Source organism: Genypterus blacodes, unplaced genomic scaffold, assembly GCF_046128005.1.
Source record: "Genypterus blacodes isolate CSIRO-AG114 ecotype Tasmania unplaced genomic scaffold, CSIRO-AGI_Gbla_v1 ptg000044l_1, whole genome shotgun sequence".
Classification (NCBI taxonomy): Eukaryota; Metazoa; Chordata; class Actinopteri; order Ophidiiformes; family Ophidiidae; genus Genypterus; species Genypterus blacodes.
This window is the reverse complement of record NW_027466857.1, coordinates 8,297,410-8,320,406: the sequence shown is the minus strand read 5'-3', so window position 1 is coordinate 8,320,406 and position 22,997 is coordinate 8,297,410. Positions and strand designations below refer to the sequence as shown.

General features: G+C 42.8%; 3 protein-coding genes across 5 annotated transcripts; 2 read left to right on the top strand and 1 right to left on the bottom strand.

Moving 5' to 3' along the window:
* The first annotated feature begins 67 nt into the window (after window positions 1-67).
* cul4b (cullin 4B) lies at window positions 68-7,494 on the top strand. The gene is made up of 20 exons (XM_076149102.1): window positions 68-956; window positions 1,838-1,953; window positions 2,101-2,204; window positions 2,338-2,407; window positions 2,540-2,613; window positions 2,697-2,859; window positions 3,152-3,241; window positions 3,403-3,485; window positions 3,568-3,635; window positions 3,762-3,880; window positions 3,976-4,168; window positions 4,258-4,362; window positions 4,457-4,567; window positions 4,701-4,786; window positions 4,893-4,991; window positions 5,099-5,212; window positions 5,295-5,400; window positions 5,511-5,683; window positions 5,775-5,927; window positions 6,324-7,494. Exons 1-20 carry the CDS (start codon window positions 491-493, stop codon window positions 6,417-6,419), a joined length of 2,589 nt encoding a protein of 862 aa, XP_076005217.1. The 5' UTR covers window positions 68-490; the 3' UTR covers window positions 6,420-7,494.
* Window positions 7,495-7,647: 153 nt separating this feature from the next.
* lamp2 (lysosomal-associated membrane protein 2) lies at window positions 7,648-16,189 on the top strand. 3 transcript variants are annotated; one of them, XM_076149003.1, is made up of 9 exons: window positions 7,648-7,811; window positions 9,533-9,645; window positions 10,193-10,403; window positions 10,511-10,672; window positions 10,768-10,994; window positions 11,148-11,267; window positions 11,484-11,538; window positions 11,638-11,808; window positions 14,816-16,189. In XM_076149003.1, exons 1-9 carry the CDS (start codon window positions 7,766-7,768, stop codon window positions 14,956-14,958), a joined length of 1,248 nt encoding a protein of 415 aa, XP_076005118.1. In that variant the 5' UTR covers window positions 7,648-7,765; the 3' UTR covers window positions 14,959-16,189. The 3 variants fall into 3 exon arrangements, with proteins under 3 accessions (XP_076005118.1, XP_076005120.1, XP_076005119.1); XM_076149005.1 differs by lacking the exon at window positions 14,816-16,189 and adding an exon at window positions 14,396-14,809; XM_076149004.1 differs by lacking the exon at window positions 14,816-16,189 and adding an exon at window positions 12,258-14,270.
* Window positions 16,190-16,355: 166 nt separating this feature from the next.
* atp1b4 (ATPase Na+/K+ transporting subunit beta 4) lies at window positions 16,356-22,786 on the bottom strand. Its single transcript, XM_076149006.1, has 9 exons — window positions 22,679-22,786; window positions 21,713-21,781; window positions 20,546-20,762; window positions 18,907-19,035; window positions 18,675-18,782; window positions 18,150-18,349; window positions 17,898-17,954; window positions 17,646-17,738; window positions 16,356-17,547 (listed from the first exon to the last, which is right to left on the bottom strand). Exons 1-9 carry the CDS (start codon window positions 22,679-22,681, stop codon window positions 17,386-17,388), a joined length of 1,038 nt encoding a protein of 345 aa, XP_076005121.1. The 5' UTR covers window positions 22,682-22,786; the 3' UTR covers window positions 16,356-17,385.
* Window positions 22,787-22,997: the final 211 nt, after the last annotated feature.

Genomic DNA, 22,997 nt, shown 5'->3' with positions numbered 1-22,997 from the left:
ATCTTGTGGCCAAAGCTGATAAAACAGCCAAGTGAGGGGGGAAAAAGCTAGTGCAAAAAGTACTTTTGTACAAAGTACTTCCGGTGGGGTCACCGAATAGCTTTTATGAACGGATTTTTACCGAGTTTCGCGGCGTACCCGTCACTGTCATGTGGATTTAATTTCACTCTTTATTTGGTGTGGAAATAATTTTCTCTACGACCGCTCCCCCGAATCGTTCACAACGACTGTCCAACGCGTGTAGACAAGCGGGGCAAAAGAGGAAGCAATAGCCAACCATCTTTCTTCTCCTGCCAGCAATAACAAGAAAGAGACAGGCTAGGTCCAAGTGGAGCCGTGTAGTTTAGAAATTATTTTGTGTGATATACTGGATAAAGGACTGGTCAAACCGCTCCGTATTAAGCTGACGGAAACGGAGTTCCCCCCACGGAAAAAGCTGGAAGTTTGGATCAGAAGACTGGCTGTTGAGAATAAGTATTCCCGTTTTTTCATGTTTCCAACAGGTTTACCTTCCCCTAACCCCCCACCACCGCCAATCCAGGAGGCTAGACCAGCGGCTACTGATGTCAAAAACGACAGCGGTAACATCACATCCCCCAAGAAGAGGAAAATAAACGGCTCTGAGAGGGAAGACACCACTGACACCATCTCTTCCTCGCCTCCCAAGACCCTGAATTCCTCCTCTTCTTCCTCCTCCTCCTCCTCCTCCTCCACCTCTCCCCCTCCGCAGCACATTCAGAAGAAGTTGAGGTTCGAGGACTCGGTGGATTTCATTGGACTGGATGTGAAAATGGCTGAGGAGGCTGCTTCGTGCTCGAATAACAAGAACAAAACCGTGTTCCTGTCCGGTGGCGTGGGGCACCATGCGAACGGACTGACGAAAACCGCAGGATCCGGCACCTTTTCCAACAGTAAACCCGGTGCTGCCAAGAAACTAGTCATCAAGAACTTCAAAGGTAGCAAATACATTGAGGGATAATGGGATTTAAGGCCACTGGCGACCACCAACACCAATACACAACTTGCTTTTTAAGTGCAGATTAAGTGCTGCAATATTGTCACAGCTGGGTGATATAATGTCAGATTGTGATGAGACTAAATTAGAGCTGGAACCATATTAAAGTACATTATACAGGCAATTTTACCAATGCATTCCATCCCCAAAATTCTTAAACAATAACATGTATCAATCTTATCCCCAGAGTCACTGAATGAAACCTTATAACCCGAGGTTATAAGAAACATTCAGAATGAAACGTTTTTTGAAAGCTTGAGCCTCTTACAACACACAGCAACATAAATGCATTGGCCATAATATCAAAAATCTAAAAACTAAAAACTTGAACGCTGCAGTAGGCCAGTAGATCATCCACACCAAGCAGAGCAAATCAGTTTAAAAGGTCTGCAGCAAAGTATCATGGCATTAATATCAGAGTCTGTTAAACCACAACCAGAGTGATTATTTGTGCCACCTCTTAATTTGATATCATTTGTGAATTTGGCTCATATTATTGTATTTTGATGGCTCTCAGAAGATGTCATTACATTACCTGCTTGCCTCTTGTAAACATTACCGATCACCACTAATAGAAAAATTAAAAAGTAACTTAATGCGGCCTTTTGGGACCAGCAGAAGATTTTAAATTTAAATTAGTATATTACAATAATTAAAATCCCAGGTGATATCACAGTAAGATATACCATAGTACTTCAAATGCAAACAATCTGTTGTTGGAAAGTACTACATTGTCTTTCAGACTGCATAATAATCGGCATTCAAGGTATAGCTACTTGTATGTTGTTATTCAACCGTCGCTGCGTTTTGTTTTTCTCACAGAAAAGCCCAAATTGCCTGAGAACTACACACAGGAGACCTGGCAGAAGTTGAAGGAGGCAGTGGAGGCCATACAGAACAGCACTTCTATCAAGTACAATCTAGAGGAGCTCTACCAGGTATAGTGGCGGCCTTGCTTGACCTCTTACAATATGTGTGCTGTGCAGTCTGTAGACAGTGGTCGCCTGTACTCGTTTTCTTAATGTTGTGAGCTCGGCGAAAAAAAATTCTGAAAACAACTTGACACATTTTTGTCTTCCTCTCAGGCTGTTGAGAACCTCTGCTCCCACAAGATATCTGCCAAGCTTTACAAACAGCTGAGGGCAGTGTGTGAAGACCACATCAAGGCACAGATTGATCAATTCAGAGAATATCCTTTTATGGAGCATGTTTGTCTCCTATGTGTGTGGCTCCTGTACTTTATTGATTCATTCTGATGTGGCCTAGTGTGGGGTCATACAGTGTGCAGAATTGTCTCGGTATCTCCTTAACACTGTTCTAACGGATGCCCTGGACAGTGTGCTTTTCCTGAAGAAAATTGACAAGTGTTGGCAAGATCACTGCAGACAAATGGTATGTTTTATAATCCTAATGTACTCATGTGCGAGTCGTCCTTTTGCATATTGTGTCACTTGTGAAGATGGTTAAGAAACAATAGAAATGTCTTGTGTGTGATTTACTAATTATAATCTTCCTGTCTCACAGATCATGATTAGGAGTATATTTTTATTTTTGGACCGTACCTACGTTTTACAAAATTCAATGCTCCCATCAATCTGGTAAGTAACTCGCTGGTGTTACTTTTGTGGGAAAGGGCAAGTGTTGTGTTTTGAGTGTTGAACAGATCTATTCTGCTCCACAGGGACATGGGTCTGGAGCTGTTTAGGTCCTATATCATCAGTGATCTGAAAGTCCAGAGTAAAACTATCGATGGCATCCTGCTGCTCATCGAGAGGGAGCGCAACGGAGAAGCGATAGACCGCAGCCTGCTGAGGAGTCTACTGAGTATGCTCTCTGACCTGCAGGTAAATGACAGAGTGCACTTTCATCCTCATTACTTATCCAGACATGAGTGTCAGCTGCTGTCTGCGCCGATGATAGTGAGTAAGCTGTCGGAGCCCTCTAAAGCTCTATTTTAAATACTATGTTTGAACCGAGGCTAAATCACTTGAAATTCATTGTTGTCCTGTACTACAAAAAGTGAGTGTTTGGTAGCTGTTGTTTGTGATTATTACCTGCAGAGAGGTGTGATGTGCTGTCAGGTTTTCTGTTGAAAAATGGTTTTAATGACGCCAATGTTCTCTCTGTCCCTGACAGATTTATCAAGACTCCTTTGAGCACCGGTTTTTGGAGGAAACTAATCGTCTGTATGCTGCAGAGGGACAGAGGCTGATGCAGGAGAGAGAGGTGACTTATGTGACCTTAACAGTCCTGGGTCGTTTTGTTGTTTGGCATTTTATTTTTATTTTATTTATATTTTTGTGTCTTATTCATTGTTTCCTTATTTGATCTGACTTCTTGATACTGTCGGGTATATTTTGTCAAACCCCTTTTTTCATTTTCGACAGGTGCCAGAATATCTTCATCATGTAAACAAACGATTGGAGGAGGAAGCCGACAGGGTCATCACATATCTAGATCAGAGCACACAGTGAGTGTTGGACTATTATGCATTTTGCACTTAAATGGCAAAAAAAGTGTATCTATAATGTGATGGGGTTTTTTCTCATCAGAAAACCACTCATTGCTACTGTGGAAAAACAACTGCTGGGTGAACATCTCACTGCGACTCTTCAGAAAGGTATCTGAACAAATATGTTACATGATTACAGGAGTACACACTCAGCTTTAACAGTGATGCTGGCAGCAGTAGTCTGAGTTTGTTACTGTGGACAAAGATTGACATTCTGTGACTTGTAACCTCCAGGACTGACTCACCTGCTGGATGAGAACAGAATCCAGGATCTGTCGCTTCTCTATCAGCTCTTTAGTCGAGTGCGGGGCGGTGTTCAAGTTCTTCTGCAGCACTGGATAGAGTACATTAAGGTAGGCCAGCATTAAAAAGTCTCGGTTTGACAATTATTGGATATTTGGGGGATTCTTTAAAATGGTAATCGTGGCTTGTTGTTTTCCACATTAAGGCCTTTGGAAGCACAATTGTAATCAATCCAGAGAAAGATAAGACGATGGTGCAAGAGTTGCTGGACTTCAAAGACAAGGTGGATCATATAATCGACATCTGCTTCATGAAGAACGAGAAGTTTGTCAATGCCATGAAAGAGGCTTTCGAAACATTCATCAACAAACGGCCAAACAAACCTGCAGAGCTCATAGGTCAGTAACTTTCTTTCACATCTGGAAGCAATGCACTGTGAATGTATAATTAAATATCATGTAGTTATATAAAAGTTTCATTTTTACAGCAAAACACGTGGATTCAAAGTTGAGAGCGGGAAACAAAGAGGCAACGGATGAAGAACTAGAGAAGATGCTGGATAAGATCATGATTATCTTTAGATTTATCTATGGTAATGTTGACAATCACATTTACCTCCATTTATGCGTTTTCTCCATGTAGCTATTGATCTTAATATGTTTACCTTTAACATCTGTCCTTTTTAGGGAAAGATGTTTTTGAGGCCTTTTACAAGAAGGATCTGGCCAAGAGGTTGCTGGTTGGAAAGAGTGCCTCAGTGGATGCTGAAAAATCAATGTTGTCAAAACTAAAACATGGTCAGTATTACTCTGCCACTTCCTTACAAGCACACATGCACACACTTGCCGTCTCTCAAGGGGAGCTGAAAACTGAAATTCTAACATCAATACTGCATGCACTCTGACCTCTAACCTTTTGGTTTGTCTTCAGAATGTGGAGCAGCATTTACCAGCAAGCTGGAGGGCATGTTCAAGGACATGGAGCTGTCTAAAGACATCATGGTCCAGTTCAAACAGGTAGCTGCAGCATGTATTACTCAATTGTTTGATTGTTGGGTTCGTGTATGAAGTGGTAGGTGTTGTATGCCGTACGTGATGCTTTCATTTCCGGTACTATTTGCAGTGCCAAAACATCCCTGGCAACATTGAGTTGACGGTAAACATCCTCACCATGGGTTACTGGCCAACCTATGTGCCAATGGAAGTACATCTACCCCCTGAGGTCAGTGCTGAGTAAATATTGGAAGATTTTGAACATGCTGCTTTTATAACTCTGCAGTAAAATGCAATGGGGGGATGCTTTGAAACGCCTGCGTTATCTTTGTCCAGATGGTGCGACTGCAAGAGATCTTCAAGACCTTCTACCTGGGCAAACACAGTGGCAGAAAGCTCCAGTGGCAATCGACACTAGGCCATTGTGTTTTAAAGGCTGAATTTAAAGAGGTATATAATTGATTCCTATGAGGCTCTGTATTGTTTATAGGGAAATGCTAAAAATTGTTTTATTGGATTTTCCTCACGACAGGGCAAAAAGGAGCTTCAGGTGTCACTTTTCCAAACACTTGTGCTACTGATGTTTAATGAAGGGGAGGAATTTTCCCTGGAGGAGATCAAACTGGCAACAGGAATAGGTTTGTACGACAGCATCATGTTTTGTTTGGTTCAGTGTAGCATGGTCTTCAGTGATGGAATGAGGTCTGTAACGCAATTTTGTTTTGTTTTTTTGTCCCTGGGCTCACAGAGGACAGTGAGCTGCGGCGGACTCTGCAGTCGCTGGCGTGTGGTAAGGCCCGCGTCCTCACCAAAACCCCCAAAAGCAAAGACGTGGAGGACGGAGACAAGTTTTCTTGTAACGACGACTTCAAACACAAGCTCTTTAGAATCAAAATAAACCAGATCCAGATGAAAGAAACGGTACAACTATTACCTTATTTAAATAGCATTCAACGCTTTTGAGGATTCTTACTTAAGGAATCTTACTGTGACACTTCCTCCTCCCCACCAGGTGGAAGAGCAAGCCAGCACCACAGAGAGGGTCTTTCAGGATCGTCAGTATCAGATTGATGCTGCCATCGTGAGGATCATGAAAATGAGAAAGACTCTGAGCCATAATCTCTTGATGTCGGAGGTGTACAACCAGCTCAAGTTCCCAGTCAAGGTGAAAAGCACGACTCTGTCTCTTTGATCTCTACTATGTATAGCAGCTGTATCTTTAATGTCCCTTTTTTATTATAGAAGAAACATTGAAGGAAATCCAGCTTTGAAAATGTTTTAAGATTTGCCATGTATTTTGTGTTTGCAATTTGAGATCATTATTTTGTCAGAGGTTTTATTCTTGTCTTCCGTCTATTAGTGCACCACTGCATCTATTTCATCTATTGGTTTCTTGTGAGCTTTACTGAATTGGTCAGGTTGAGACCACCAATGCAGTTTCTAAACTGGGGATGTCACTTGGCTGGCTTGACAGGAAACCTAAACCTAAACATAAAAGTTTTAATGGTAACTATTTATTTTAGCTATTAACTTCTGTCTCCCCTCTGCTCTCCCTTTTCAGCCTGCTGACTTGAAGAAGAGAATAGAGTCTCTCATTGACAGGGACTATATGGAACGGGACAAGGAGAACTCCAACCAGTACAACTATGTGGCTTAGAGGAACAAGAGTGACAAGAAAAAAAAAGATAGGCAGATAGTCTAGTCAGGTTGAAGGCTTCTGAGTGATCGGTCTCTAATCTTTTGCTCCAGCAGATATTACCATTCTTATCTTCAACCCAGCGACCGACAAGTGAATGGATAGTGCTACACAGGATCTTTGTCAGGGCTCTTGTGATCCTGTGGACTGCATGCCCATTGAAAAGAGAATATTGTCAAAGTTTCTCAGTGCCTCTGAGAGAATTTGGATACCTTGGACAGTCGAAGAAGACAAACAGATGTTGTTCCGTTGCTCTTTTTTTATGGAGAGGAAAGAAATATTTATTTTCAAACTTAGATTCTTCTTTTGTCCATAGTTTGTCCTTACACTCTTTGTTATTCAGTCACTTTTTTTTTCTCTTTTTGATCACTCTGTATCCCAAAAACGAACACGTAACAATACTCTAAATGTACCACATGTTCAAGAGAAAGAGGAACGAAAAAATTAAACGGATGCTTGTTTCTTCAGCCAGTGTCAAATGTGAGACCAATGGATCAGCAGTCATTGCAGGAGTTTCATAAGCGGGCTGTTAATGTGTCAAATGTGTGAACGTGTGTCAAGGCTACAGAAACCTCTGCCACAAACACCAATCTTTCAAATCGATGTACGTGCCAAAAGGAGCACTTCTTTTATTATAGGGTGTATTCATGCTGCTATAACACACCAGTTGTACCACTATATGCATTTAGTCTCTCCTTTGCTTTGTTTTTGTACAGAGTTCAACAATGACATTGAATGATCCCTCCCATCTGATAGCCAACTGCTTTTCTTTTTTAGATATTTGTTAAACCTTTACAAAGTATATCTCTGTTTAAAGCACAATGACATTAGAACCCTATTTCCAAATCTTATATCCCTACAGGTACACATACGCTTTATTTTTGTAAGTCTCATTGTAGGGCTTGTGGGAATTGGGAGTTCATTGCCTCAAAAAAGTTCCAGAAATTCTGCTTGGTTACACTTAAAAGCCCATGTTTGTACGAGTCTGTTAGGTTTCTTGCTTCTGATTAAAACAACGTTCAATGTTTTTTTCCTATTTTATCATTCGTTTCTTTTAATTAACTAGGGCTTGGTTTCCTAGTCTGCCGGCAGCACGATTATGTTTATCTATATAAGGAGAGTCGTAACGCTGCCTCATGTCCACCCCTCATGGACACATTGGTTCCTATCTGTCATATGACTTCCATTTCCTGGTACAGTCGGCAGCGGCTCAGCTTCACTTCAAACCCCGGACACTGAGCTTCCCTGACGGCTTCTCTCTTTTCCCCTCCACCGGCTGGCAGACTACGCAAACCCTCCAGACTACAATGGCGTGGTCTGCTGTTTTGTTGTCATTACTCATGATTGGAATTGGTACGTATTAACAATTACGGTTTAACGTGATGAAACTTGTAAGACAGCTCGGGCCTCAGTTACTGCAGTACCACAGTTATATAAAGCAACAGCGGCTTAAAATAGTTGTCATTGGGCATTCATTCGTCTTTAATAAGTATTTGTTATTGTAATTTACGCCAGGTGCGTTGTTTGTACCGGGGATGAAAGTCATTGTTTGTGTAACGTTTTCTCGATCCGGGTAACGGGAGTCGTGATGTTTTGCTAACGTAGCTCGCGCGCTAATTGTTAGCTGCGTCAACAACCTCAAACTCGACCGCAACTTGCTCGCTTTTGCTCCTTTCGACAGCCGCGCTTCGACATTTATAGCCACACTTCAGCCTTTTTTCGAGCTACATTGTGTGATAGCTGTTACCGGGAAAAATGCCCTGACGTAAAAACGCAATGTACCGCTCATCCATGACGTATATTGACAAAGGTTAGCCAAGCTAGCATGCGAGTATTGGTAGGCTGTTTGTAATCTTAAGTATGAGCTCTGCCATCAAATGGATGAATCACATAAAGCGAGTGATAGCAATTTCCTCAGGTAGTTAAGTTTGATTTTTTTTGTTCCATTAAATACACCAACGCTGTGTACACAAGCTCAAATAATTAGCGTTGTACGAGTTTGACAGGTTTTTTAAATAGTTTCATGTGACAGTATTGCCTCGGGGAATGAAACCAGCCGTCATGTGAAGGACTTTGAACAGTTTACAGGCTTTTTAATGGTAGTTAAATATATGCTATGATAGTAAACTGAAATATGGCCGTCTAGGTCAAGCAAATGTGAGGCAGTCCAAACGAAAGGGGATGTCAAAAATGTTTAGTTCGATGGAGATCAGAGGAACATACATGACCCAACTTGTCAAATCTTAATTTCATGAGTTGTCCATATTTATTGGTGAACAACAAAGAAACGAACATTACAAAGAGTCATTGTATAAACAAGTTAACAGCTTGAGTGAGTAGGATTGTGTTTACGTCAAAGGTTTTAGGAGGGGGGAGAGAGTCAGACTGTGATTACTGTTCACCGTGATATGCACTTGCACTATAATAAACTCTAGCTTTATCACGTTGTATTGCTTAAAATGTGTCCCTTTCTCCCCAAAAATGTAGTTGAAATGAGTTCATTCATAGTGCATGTACAGTACAGCAGTTATTTTTCAACTAGGTCACATCAAGTGCTTCATGTACTCCTCTGAGTTTTGTGCGAGGCACCTGAGCCAACTTGATGACAAAGCATTATGTCTTAGCTGTCCAGTTAAATTGAATGAACCTTGGCCCATGTTCTGTTCATTTCTACGAGTCTACCAGCCAGTCAGCGGATTGGTATAGGACATTGTAATCGGCATGAGTGGAAGCCTAAATTGCAAACCTTGTACTTTATAGAAATGTTTGTGTAGTATTTCCTTGCTGTCCATGTTTGGAAGTGTGTGTTACCGGGATCCTTGTGTGTTAGAAAAGACTTTTGATAACACTAGGCCTTCTTGAAATGCATGTGCATGTTGTTATCATCCTGCTGGCCTGAAATTGACTTTTGTTTTCAATTGATTCTTACTTGTTTTGGTGTTTCTGGATCTCGTGCTGATATCTGCACCCTTTGGCGCTTTCCTGTCCTGGGGTTGTTCAGCACGGGCTGATTGCGGAGGTCATCCTGGGTCAGCTCGCTCCTTCTTTGCCTCAATTTTCCTTTATCTTTTCAGAATTCCAGTTGTCGCATGGCGTCGAGGTGTCCATCAGCAAGGATGACAAATTGTGCCTCTACGGCGAACTTATGGTCAACTTCACAGTCAAATATGAATCTGTTGGCAATACGGTGAGTGTCTGCTGTTGGTCACACTAACAAAATGTTCTGAAATAACTGAAAATGTTTGGTAGTTTGCTATATATGGTATCAACCTACACAGTACCCTTGTGAGTTTACATTTATATCAGCAAAGCAGCTCGGCCCATTTGATTCTCGGGTCTAAATGTTATCATGGGAAGAGGAAATGAGGGGAGTTACTACAAAGAGGATTCTTGTATTCAGCACTTCACTTTGCCAATTTTCCTGCTCCATGTCCTGTCATTGTCATGGTCTTTTTGTTTGTGGATCACTGTGATGCAAAATTCAACATACAGAAATTTGATTTTTACCCTTTCGCCCACTTAGTATCAATTTTCCATTATAGCTGTTATAACAGACTCTGGCCTGTCAAGGCCCTGTTTATGCTGTGCTAATGTAACCAAAGGAAATGCTTTCGTCCACAGATTATACTCGGTTGTTTCACTCTGTCCCATGAACCTCAATTTGTCTAACCAATACTTGTCATTGTGGAGCATGCTTGCCTGTTCAGTAAGACTAAGCATCGTTGTCTTTTCAGACTAAATCGGTAGAGTTTCCACTTCCCGAAAATGTCACAACAGTCGGAAGTTCATGCGGTGATAAAAGCTCCGTGTTGAAGCTGGCCTTCGGAGATGGACACTCCTGGTCTGTGACTTTCACTAACGATGGAAAAACATACCAGGCAACCAACATCACATTCTCTTACAACCTCAGTGACGCGGCAACCTTCCCTAATTCTTCATTAAGTGGTAATTGCAAAACCATACACTCCAAAGAACCGTCCACACAAATGAGACGCAGTACACTGTAGTTTGTATCATGACGCTGATGTGTTCTTTGAATTCCTCCATTTTAGGAAACCTGTCTGTGGATATAAACCCACACATTGCAGATGTAGAGATGGACACTTGTTACCTTTGCAAGAGTAAAGACACGCTCCAGGTTGGCATGGTCAATCAGACCCTGTGGAACGTGCTCATACAGGCATTTGTCAACAACGGCAGTAAGAGCGAGAAACGTAAGTACAGCTGCAGCGTCACAGTCAAATCGGGAAGCAATACATCTCTGCCAATGACTCTGACTGGCTACTGTACCTCTGCCCCCCTTGTGCAGATACTACTTGTGCTGCTGACACGCCCGCAACCACCGCTGCACCCACCACTCATGTCACAAGTACCACTACTCCTGCACCTACCACCACTACTCCTGCACCTACCACCACCGCCGCCCCAGCCCCCACCCTCCCCACTCCCACAGTTGGGAACTACATGGTCAAGGATGTAAACGCCACTTGTCTGCTGGCTGAGTTCGCCCTGCGAATTGGATTCACGCAAGACGACGTATGTAAACACAGATGCAGAATAAGTCTGACACAAGCCTGCCTGGCACTTTGTTTCAATGACGCGGTGGCTTTTTTTTATGAGGGAAATGTGGGACACTTTGTTCCATAACACCTGCTGAGTTGTTTTGTTCTTCACCCTCTTCTGCGTTAGAAATATGTGGAGATGAACTTCGAGCCCAACGGCACGACATCAAGCGGAAAGTGTGGAGTCAACAGCAGCGAGCTGGTGCTGACATCTGACACAATCACCATCATGCTCTCCTTCATCAACGTAAGTAAGCCTTTGAAATCCTGTTATTTCCAGGTGTGACGTGTCTCCAGAAGCAGGGGTTTTGACAATAAAGCTTCTTTTGTGGCGTTTATTTTAGATGTTATTGAAAGAGAAGGGGACGAATAAAAACAGCTCCAGGTTCTCTGTGTTACTTGAAGCATGTTTGATCCGCCCACATGAGTGTGATTTGTCTCTCTTGTATTTTTCTTTCATTAGGAGACCAACAAATTCCACCTCAACGCTGTGAATGTGACCGCAAAACCGAGCGCTGGTAATTACAAGTATCATAGCTGCTCACACATACTTACAAGCTCGCCGATGTTGACCCCACCCCCCACCCCCCATTTCTAAACTTGTACGTTCTTTCTAGGTGAGCCATTCTCCAACTCCAACAGCACCCTGAATCTGTGGGAGGCCTCGCTGGGCAGCTCGTACATGTGCAACGCCAAGCAGAACTACACCATCACTGAGAACCTCACCCTCTTCACCTTCAACCTACACGTGCAGCCATTCGGAGTCAACAACAACCTCTTCAGCACAGGTACGTGCTTCATGTCTCTCAAACGAAACTCGCCGCCACTGCCTAGAGCTGTTCTCTGCCGAGCTGTGTCTGATTAAAAGTACTGTGCTGTAGCTCAATGATTTAAGTATTTACCAGACTAGTATTACTGTTTCAACAAACAGAGTGCCAACAATGTTGGTTCTTTTAGAGTCGGTTACATGATGTGAGCGCTGGGTGGGGCCTTATTCACATCATCTGTATTAAATCTGTTTGCACTAAACCTTAGTACCTAGCAATGGTTTGCTTCACCATAACTGCTCCTGTCTGACTTCATATTACTTATTAACCAAGAAACTATCACAACTGTCTACAGGCGGCAGAATTTAGCATGAATCCTGGCCTGCTGCTTTTCTTTCCATGGCTCAGAAATTTGTTTTTATCGATGAACAATGTTCCCTCCTGTTGACCGATTTTCTCTTTACCTGCAGCTCATGAATGTACGATGGACGACAGCACCATCTTAATCCCAATCGTTGTCGGTGCTGCTCTGGTTGGCTTGATTCTCATTGTAGTGATTGCTTACGTGATTGGTCGAAGAAAGACCTATGTGGGATATCAGACCCTCTAAATCCAGTGTCGCAATCGGTCCCGAGCGGACGCTGGGGTTCCCAAGCCTGGTCCTTGGGGTTCATGTGCAATTGTTTTTTTCAAAATTACGTACAAAGAGTTCTGAAATGGGGACTAAACCAATTGGAGAGAACACTAGTTGGTCGGAACACTCAAAAGTTTTCTTTTGGTATTAAATATATACCTTTGTCACTCGTAGACGGGAAATGCGTACACGACATTTCTGAATTGCAGCTGCCTCAAGAGTGTGTAAAGCCGACCAGTTAAGCAAGAGTACAGGGAGGAAGGGAGGTAGAGAGAGGGAGATGGAGAGAGAGAGAAGGAGGGTTTGGTATTATTCTCAAGGACCAAACTTGTAGACCCCACCCCCCTACACTCCCCCAATGTTTCGCGTTTTGTTTTTTATCTGTATGTCTCTTTCGTTGTTGTTGTTGTTGTTTTTAGTTCATGAGCAAGTGCAGGATCCACACGTCTTCAAACAAAATACTGACATAATCGCACCTGAGGATGACAGCTGGAAGTCACATGATCTCTGTCCAATCAGACCACTCGGCCCAATCTGACACCTTCACTCCCGCGCACATGAACCCGGCCTCCCTCACCTCAGACGTGTGTCCCTCCTCTGCACTTTGCTCCATTCTGCAGACATTCCCCCCCCCCCCCCCCCTTTTTTTGTTTGCCTTTGTCGTTATTTAATCTTTGTGCGTTTTGGAGTTTTTAACCGTGTTCTTATTTGGCATTTGACGCCCGCTTTTATTTACATCCGCAGCATAGTGTTACAGTTTCCACAGCATTTCCTTCGCAAATCAAAGGAATGTTGTTAATCAGCGTTCTTTCTTTGTTACCAGAGACTCGTTGACTCGCTTTGAAGTTCTGCCGCATTGCACTGCATTAGGAAAGTTCTCAAAGGAAACGCTCCAACCCGTGTTTTTTCCCCTGTAGAGCAGGCGAAACCTCGATGAACGATCATCTCACTCGCACACTTTGAAGTCACACATTGACGCTGCAGGAAAGTTGAAAATATGTCGGCATTAGTTTTAGAAAAAGGGACGGCTTTATTTTGTAGGTCGACTTCCAACACAGTAAGTCGCATTAGAAGGTTTGCGTAGAAATGCACTAAGGCGGTGTTTATTTTTATTTTTATTTTTTATTTTGGGCTTGTGTTGAATCTGTGTGTCGCGTCGTCTCACCTGTGTAGAGTCCGGCTCCTATTCTGGGCTCTGATTGATCGGGTAGTCATACTGTGCTAGTTGCGGTATCATAGAGGGAGACTTGAAAGGAGGAGTGTGTATTTTTTATGACAGAAAGTCGGTCTGACACGCGATCGCCGCTGTGTGTCGTTGCTGGATTCCAGGAGAGTGTGATTCCCTTTTCAAATGTGCTTTACATATTCAGTTCCATACACGTATGAGTCACGCTGTGGCGCCGTAGCACCAATGATCTCTGATTTCTGCTTCAGATAGTTGCCGTCTCTCATTTTTCAGCTCTGTACAAACCAAGTTGCCTTAATTATTATTAAGATGGTTTTGCAGCACAAGTATTGTCCTGTTAGATTTAACAAAACAAATCACACAATCACTAGTTAGCTATCTTAATAATTAACATGATTTGACTCAAAATTTAATGACATTTAGCTGGTAGTATTGGAGAACAATGCGCCTGCTCCGCAAAGGGAATTCATGCTGCAAGTCCATCTTCCTTTCAGGCTGATAAATGTGTGTGTGTTATGTGAATACAAACAGCCGCTGATTTGTTTTCCATTCTCTTACGCTATCGACTGTAATAAATTGGATTTGCAACTAGTGTGTCAAGTTGAAGTGCACCGTTTTAATATTTTAAGATTTGTGGAAATAAAAGTTGATTGCTGTCCCGGATATCCCTGCAGTAAATGTGTATTGATTTGTGTCTTCTTTAACGTAGGTGCCATGTTGCCGTCTCTGCATTAACCCCCCTAACATTACTCCTGTTTCACCCCTGTGCTCTCTTCACTCTTGTCTAGCTGAAGATTGTCAGCATGCTGAGAGCTTCCTTGTACCCATAGTTGTTGGAGTCGCCCTGGGGCTCATTCTTTTCGTTCTGCTCGCCTATTTCCTGGGGAGAAGGAGAAACATGGACAGTGGCTATCACCCTTTCTAGTCGGATTTGCCTAATGGGAAAAATTGGATTCCAGTGAATTAATTGTGAGACTGATCACTGTGGTGTTTCTGTTGTATTCAGTTTTGACTTCCTGTCCTGAAATCTCTTGAATCACTCTGCCTTAATTTAACATCCACTCCTAATAATCATCTCTTGTTCTTCTCAGTTGATTTTTCCAGCTCTTGACTCACTTCCTGTCGTCACAAACTCGACCTTCTTTGAATTCCTCCTGCTGACTAAATCACTAACCTGCTGTCCTTGTGTGTGTCTGTCTGTCTGTCAGCTGAGGAATGCTTCCTGGACTCCGATTTGAGCTTTTTGGTTCCCATCGCAGTGGGCGTGGCACTCAGCTTCCTAATCATCCTCGTGCTTATCTCTTACCTGATTGGCCGGAGGAAGAGTCGCACCGGCTACCAGTCGGTATAATCCGCTCGGCCTCAGCCCACACAGCTCTTACAAATCTCCTGTTGTATTGCTGTTTTCCCAGCCGCACCCTTGCCCCTCGACGCAGCACAAACTTCCGCTTTTTCTGTTTTCCGTGAGATGAGTTTAACCTAAAACCGTTTTATCGTATTTCTCGTACAAAAGCTAAAATTGATCTGAACAACCACCCGATGATTTTAATTTTCTCTTCCTTTTGCAGCTTTGATGCCAATAACTGAATCAAATATTACAGCGTTTGATTGATAATGCATCATTTGATTATAGACTGCATGTTTTAAACGTGATGGCCGTGGTTAGCCATCTACTCTCTTCAGAGCGCCCCCTGGAGGCTCTTCCTCTGGGTGTCTGTGCTGTACAATAGGATATGTGTAAATTACTCTCTTGTATAGAATGGATGACACAGATTTTTTTGTTTTTGATGAGGTGAATGTAAGAGCAAGCCAACACACACACACACACACACACACTCACACCCACTGCTGTCATTCATATCCCAGAGGGCCGTTGTTTTCTGAATTGCACATACCTTCTTTCATAGATGGCTCCAATGAAACTCACCCTGCTGCGTGTATCATTCCTTAATTGTAGCTGAATGAAAGGGACACAGTGAGGCAGAAGAAGCTGTCTGAGCAGTTTTTAATGGAAATGCGGGACCTTGCACATTCATATTTATGCCACATATTCGTTCCACACACTGGGAGGAGGATGGGATTATTTTTCTTCAATTGCACATTCCTCACAAATGATTTTATGTTAGTTATTATTTGGTGGGTTTCTCATAGTTGTGCTCTGGTGTTATAATGGTTATGTGAGAATATTAAACGCCCTCCATCGACCAGTGAGTTTATACAGCTGGGTCACACCGCCTGGTTAAAATGCAAACTAATTCAACTCCATAATCCAGTTTAGTGAATTCACATTCATACATGAATCTGCTCATGATTTAATGACTAAATCTCATAAGATCTCTAAACTTTGTGTGCTAACCGACATTGGATCAAAGTACAAACATGACTCATATTTCTATTGATTGATCCACTGTGAGCTTCAGCTGTGCTACATTTCGACCCCCCTCCCTCTCCCCTTACAGTTTTGTGCCTTTAGGTTGTGCACCTCTTGCGTTGCTTGTCTCCATCTGATGAAGAATGTGATGTGATGAGCTTGTTAACATAAGTAGGGAACAAATTCAATAAAGTTGAGTTCTTGTTTTGTATATACTGTGGGGTTTTTTTTAGTTATACTCTGGTTTTATTATGGACCGAGAGTCTTGTGATGAGTTGAAATGTCAAGGTTTACTGTTCAGTGCACTGTAATGGCTCAAAGTGTCTGTTCAGCTTTTTATTGCCTGTAATGACTCCAACCGAATTTAGTTGTTAGTGACTTATGTACACACACGTCGTCTGTTGAAATGAGTGTACCATGATTTGATAAGATGACACACTGGCTCACAACTAATCCATGAGGAAGAACACTTACAGACCAGAACATTGTATTTATTATAAGCTAGAATAGGAATAAATACAACAGGAATACCAGGTTTAGTAGCACAGTTCAGGCAGGATTAAATCTATCACAAAATAGTTATGCCTTTTTAAAATGGTATTTCACAAAACCTATTTCACAGTTTGTCTCTTTATTGATCAGTCCTCTGTAGTATTTCATCTTCAAAAGCATTTTTTTTTTTTTTTACAAAAATGAAGGCAAAGAAGTGGCATATGATGCTTTTTCAAAATAATTCTGCTCTATCCAACCAAAAATAGTAATAGCGTATTTGCAGTCATTTATTATATATCTTTACTGTGTAAGTACAGTACAAGTCCTGCTTTCAGACAGTGTTTGCATGATAGATCCTTGAATTCTTCAAATATACATGCTTGAAAAGTATGCAAAACAAATTAGTACACTTTGATGTCACACCAAATGTGCCACACATCACCACAATCCTAACATGGCATAACAGAAGTTCTAATTGCCTATTAATGTTTTTAAGTAATAATTGGATTTGCATAGCTAGGAAAGCTAACTATTGGACAGTGTGTAAAGGACGCCTTCTATTTTTGTGAATTTAGTTTGATTAATGTTGCTAATCATTACAAAACATCATTCCAATTTTAACTCGCTCTACTTCCGCGTGCTCAGCACTGTTTCTGGTGTGTGCAGGTGTGTGTGCGCACACTTGCAGGCGTCAGAAGCACTCAAGGCACAAAGATACAACCGGGGATGAAACACACAAAAGGAAATATCTACTCGGATGTTCCAATAACATTTTTGAGGAATTTGCTTTTGCAGCAGAAGGCATGTAAATATTTGGGTGAAAATGAGGAGAAGGAAATCTACGTATTTCCTGTAAAATAAATGTCCCATATAAAATGTGTCATATATTTTCCTGCCCGGGGTTATATCTTTGCCCTACGCTCCGACCTCAAAGGAGAAGGTCACACTGCCCAGGTAGCGGTCAGTGGGTGAATCATTAATGATCCCTTTGCCGTTCAGTTTGCATTGTACTTGGATATGAGCGTCGTACTGGATTCCTGCAAAACGCACAGCCACGATCGGCGCTGAGTAGTTCACCTGCACAAACCAGAAGACACACAGAAGATCAAGGAATCGTCTCCGGTACAACTTTACAGCTGTCTTTATGTTACAGCACTCAGCATGTATCCACTCACGTGTCGCATCTTCCCATAGTATGGATAGTACTTCAGGTCAAAAATGTTTTTAGGGAAAAACTGAACCTCTCCCAAAGCTTCAGGCGGTCCTTTCTGAAAGCAGAAGTCACACTCTCTTTACTCGTATTCATATGATACACTTATGGCACTTTAATGGGCCCATAAAGCCCTTTGAGACATTGTATGTGATACTTTTAATGTAATGTGATGTTTATGGCTGATATCAAGTCAGAGGTGAGTCAGTTGCTGTACCTTCACTCCACAAGTCACATTCACTGGTTTGCCTTGACCAGGTAAGTAACCAAGAATCTAGTGTAAGAAACAAAAATGTCATCCTGTGATTCTTTGAAAAAAAAGTGAAATTCTGCACTACCTCAGATGGCCACAAGGTTTCACTCAAACCCACCAGCCTTTACAGTAACAGTAAAACACTGTGTACTTTCATTGATGAATGTACTTTTCCCAGATGCCAGGGGCCTGCTGTTGTGTTCCAGGCTTTCTCACCCGGTTCATTCGAAGGAGGACGCATGGCCTTCCCTGAGAGTAGCCATAGTGGGGGTCCTTCAGGCCCGAACAGTCCCCCAACCAAGACCTCTTAAACTGACACGATTTCCGCTCTGCACTCTCAGTCAGATCCTCCTGCATGAAGTACCTGTCCAGATAGCAGTGAACATTCTTCCTCTCCTGAACGGCATCGTTATATGCTGAAAATGTAGAACAGTGTGTGTTGGAGAGAGAGAGAGAGAGAAGAGTTGGGGGGTTGGAGAGAGAAGGAGGGCATAAATAAACTTTGGCTACAGCAATGCCCTGCCAGACGCAGGCCTCTGATTAAGGAAGCTTGACAAAAGCGGGGTGCAAAAAAAAAAAGCCATTCAATGGCTACACTGGCCACAAAGAGGCTTCCCTTCCCGGCATGCCCTGCAAGAAGCAAATGGAATAACGGACAAAGGTAGTGGAGATGAGGATTAACCCTTTTTGCGCCCACTTCCCCAGAATCACACTTTTGTTTTTACTGCTTCTCCAACTCACGCCGTAGATATTCTTCCATGGATCTTGAGTACTTCTTCCAGGATTTGCGGTCGGAGGCGTTAAAGACGATCTCGATGTGGCCTTCTAGATGTGGAGCCATCGTCATACCTGCCAGTGGAGACCCAGAGACAGTCAACTGTGCCGAGACTCAAGTAGAAGCAACAGACAGAAGGACGGGCGAGGAAATAGGGGAGGATGCAGAGGAGCGGATGGAGAGTGGGGATATATTTACCTGGTGGCATCACTCTATCATTGTATGTTGGATGATATGGACTTATAGACCACATGAGGCAAAACATACAGCCGCCAAACATAGCTGCAAGAAACGCATAAAGTACAGTGTAGAAGAGAAGGATGAGGCCTGAGAGGAGAAAAAAGAATGGAGAGAAAAGAAGGATTTAGATTCATTTGACTCAGGACGTGAAACAGTTGCAAAACCTCTTCATCTGTGTGTGTGTGGTCTGTCCTCATACAACAGAAGGTCTGGACATGTCTGCAAGGTGTCTGCAGGAAAACCTCACTGTGGAGTAAAAAACCCGGTGAACCTTTATTGTCTAGTAATTTTCAATTAACAGTCCATTAACAACCAATCAAACCAAACGTGCCCTAAGTTAAATGGCTTTTGCTGTTGGGGCAATTTCACAGGGGACTAGCTGCAGCCAGGCTCGCTTCCCCAGAGCCACAAAGGCTTTTCTGTTTAAGCTCAGTGAGAATTCTCCCAGCTGTCCTTTCACTCAGGAACACAGTGAACCTCCGGTTGCCATCGTAGTGAAGGTCTTTTTGCAGCCATAGAGGCCCGGCCAGCTCCAAGGAGCCCCAATCACCCCACTCTGGTATTGTGTCCCCACTTACACACTCCTCTCACAGGACACACATCACAGACCTCAACTCAGGGGTCTTTCTTGCACCGGACACATGGGCCCCATTTCCTTCTCAAGTGTGCACACAGTAGTTATGCTGCTTAAACGAGCTGCGACGTAAGTGTTGACTCTGAAATTATGAGAAGCTAAGGAGGAGCTGATGATGATGAAGCAAGTAATACACACTTTAAACTTCAACACACTCTTTGGAGCTTGATTAAAAATGTCTCACTTCTGCACCAAACCAAGAGACGGATGCATTTCCGCTGCTGAGCAGTACTGTTTTATTATTCCGTAGCTCAACTTCTAATTGGATCATGTTTGCTGTTGGACCCTGGCACTCAAGCTCAAGCTCAAAAGCGTCACATAGCAACTGAAGAGGCTGCTTCATCATCATCATCATCAACTCAACAATCTGCTCCGCGCTGTCCCCTCTGCCAAAAAGCAGGAAGGATCTCGCCCTGCACCAAAGCGCAATTTGCCAGTGGGCGCTATCAAAACACATATGGGCGTCTGCGTGCGTTTGACTGCGAGCGACAGGCCGCGAAGGATGCGAGTTCAGCTCTTAAGGTCGCCGAGGCTTTGGGAATGAGACTGTGGAGGGTATGGTAAGATGTGGAGGAATGTGATTCCCGGCCAATGCGAGGGCCGGAACAGAGCGCTCCCGCTGGGAATACGTCCCCAGGCAGTCTGTTTTTGTCATGACTCTCTGAAATGTCCATGCACCTAAGTAAACACCAGAGCATGAGGACACACACGCACACACACACACTTCTGGAAAAAAAATCTCAGTTCATTGTCTCGGAAAAACGTTCAAACGCCACAATTCCCACTGTAACCCACCCATCTGTCAGGAGAACCATTAATGATCACTAATTTGTGGGCGAGGTCACTAGTTCTCACACAGAATTAAGCATTTTTTGAATGAATTTCCACGTCCCTCCCCACACCCAAAGACACACACACACACACACACACACACAGGACACCCATCTGCCGTCACAAACTCACTCCAGCTCTTTCCAGAGCGACCCATGAATTCGTTGGTCTCTGCATTCCACAGGTACGTCTTCACATCGTCTATTTTCTGGTGCAGCGTTCTCTTGGGTAATGGCCTGCGCTTCCATCTCTCAAAGTTCAGGTCCTCCTGCTCCAGCGGCTGGTGCTCGGCCAACTCTTCCTGCTCTTCCTCCAGCTCCTGGCCATGTTTGAGTATCACTTTGGGAGGCTGGTGGAAAGCAAGAGGAGAAACAATCTGCCATCACCGCTGATTCCTACCTGCTCAGCTTTGCACACAGTTTTGCAGTAGAACATATTATATTCTTATTTCATCAGATAGTATAAAGCGTCCCATTCCCCTTGTTTCAGCAGATTATCAACCTGCTGGGGGTCTTTGTGGCCCTTGTTGGGAGAATGTCACCCTCCTGCTTGGAGCAGCAGCTGCAGACAGCAGAGTTGGAGGGTCACTGACAGCCAGATGTTAGACACTGACTCAGCATCCAAAGGGCCAGGAAGCACAAATCCACAAGGAACCACAGGACACAATGTCTCTTGATCACAAGAGTTACACTTTAGAACTGTTATTGGTGGTTTACAGGCCCAGAGCTACTGTCCTCTTTAGGTTTCTGTCTATTTTAGGGGTTTGGGCTGAAGGAAGCTCAATTTATATTCAACAATTATCAAATTCAAATCCAAAATATCAACTTTTTTGGATAATTAGGCGTGTTTGAGCCTGAGCGGTTGTATAATTCCACTTTTTTAGAGGCCATTTACTGTGATACCATTATTTTGTGGCTTTTTAATTTCAATCTTTTTTATAATTATTTTATTAAATATCATATTTTCCTGGCAAAACAGTAGTAAGATGATCAATTCAAATAGGGAAACAAACAAATGAGTACAAATCACAGACAATATTAACGAACAATGGATCAATTATTCATAGTGGATAAAGAAAATTGACAGACAATTTGTTTGAGGATTGAAAAAAATTGAGTTCTTGAACTCACATCATCATTTTGCATTTCATTGTAAAGTCCAGCCTATTGTTCTTATAGTCAAACATTTAAAGTGATATGAAGAATGTGTCAATGATATCAGCTGATCAATGATTGTAAATGACTCTGAAGATATGAAGCTTGGTGTGTTTCCTGTGCTCAGGCAGCTTTACACACTTACAGGACTTGTTGGATTATTTTTTAGGAGCGCCTCTTCAGCTCCTCCCTCTGTGGAACTGGGCTCCATATTCTTCATAGAAAGAAGAAAAGGCACTTGTTAAACCAATCACATCTACCGTCCTCATCCAATTAAAGGGCACACTGTACTTTCAACACATTTCAAAACCACCAAAAACAGAAAAAAGATCCATCACGTCATCGATCGGTCTCATTCACTAATAATCAACCCCCCCAGTGTTAGAAATAGATACATACATAGAATCTGAATGAAAATCAATGACGTACCTGATGTTTTCTCTTCAAGGAAATTAAAGGATAGGATTAATATGTCGAAACCTTCTTGGCCCCGGAAAAAAAAATGTTGTTTGTCAAAAAGCGTTAGGGGATGTCATTAGAAAGTTTTGTGTCGTGCAGAGTGATCCGGGTGTGTGGAGGCTCCTTCAGCTAGACGCGCATCATAGTGAATGAACGGTGCACAGGGACACACTGGGGGTGGGATGTGGGATGCAAAAGGGGGCTCTCTCTTTCTCTTTTTTTTTTTTTTTTCTTTCTTTTTTTTCAAATTTGGTCCCAGGGCCGTTTTGGCAGCAGACCGGGCTGGAGACACGGAGCGAGCTGCATTCTGCACACGCACACCATCTCACATTGTCTCTTATAGGCTGAAGTCAAAGCCCTGAATGCAATATTTATGACTTAATCCAACACTGGACACTGTAGTCAAGTCACCAGCCGCGGTTGCTCAATGCGCAAATACGCTTTTGGATGAAACGGTTTATGGTTTAAATCCTCAAAGTCTAACGTGAGGGGGTATATTGCTGATCTGACCTCAAACGCACCTTAAAATACAAGATCATCAATGTGATTATCTCATCTCTCATCTTCATCTTCATCCTCATCCTCCTCCTCATTATCCTCATCATGTATATACATTACAAAGCATCCATAGACTCTTGCAGCAGCTGCTTACCATAAGATCTGCTCTGATTCAAGTTCAAGTAGTCCTCATCCCTCATCCGATCTGCACTCTGGTCACGTCGCGCTCTGTTTCCCCGCGTAAAAAGTGGGAGAGGGGGACTTCTGAGGGTGTGTTTGGACATGAAAAGAGACCTTGCGTCATGGAAAAAATCTGTTCTTTGCGATTATAGTCCGCGAGAATATGTGTGTGTGTGTGTGTGTGTTTTACAGTAAAGGCCAACAATACTTAAGTTAGGTAAATACATCTAATTAGTTTTGTAAGTGTCTATAACTCTTAATTTAATGTATGTAAGAGCAGTGTGATAAACTCA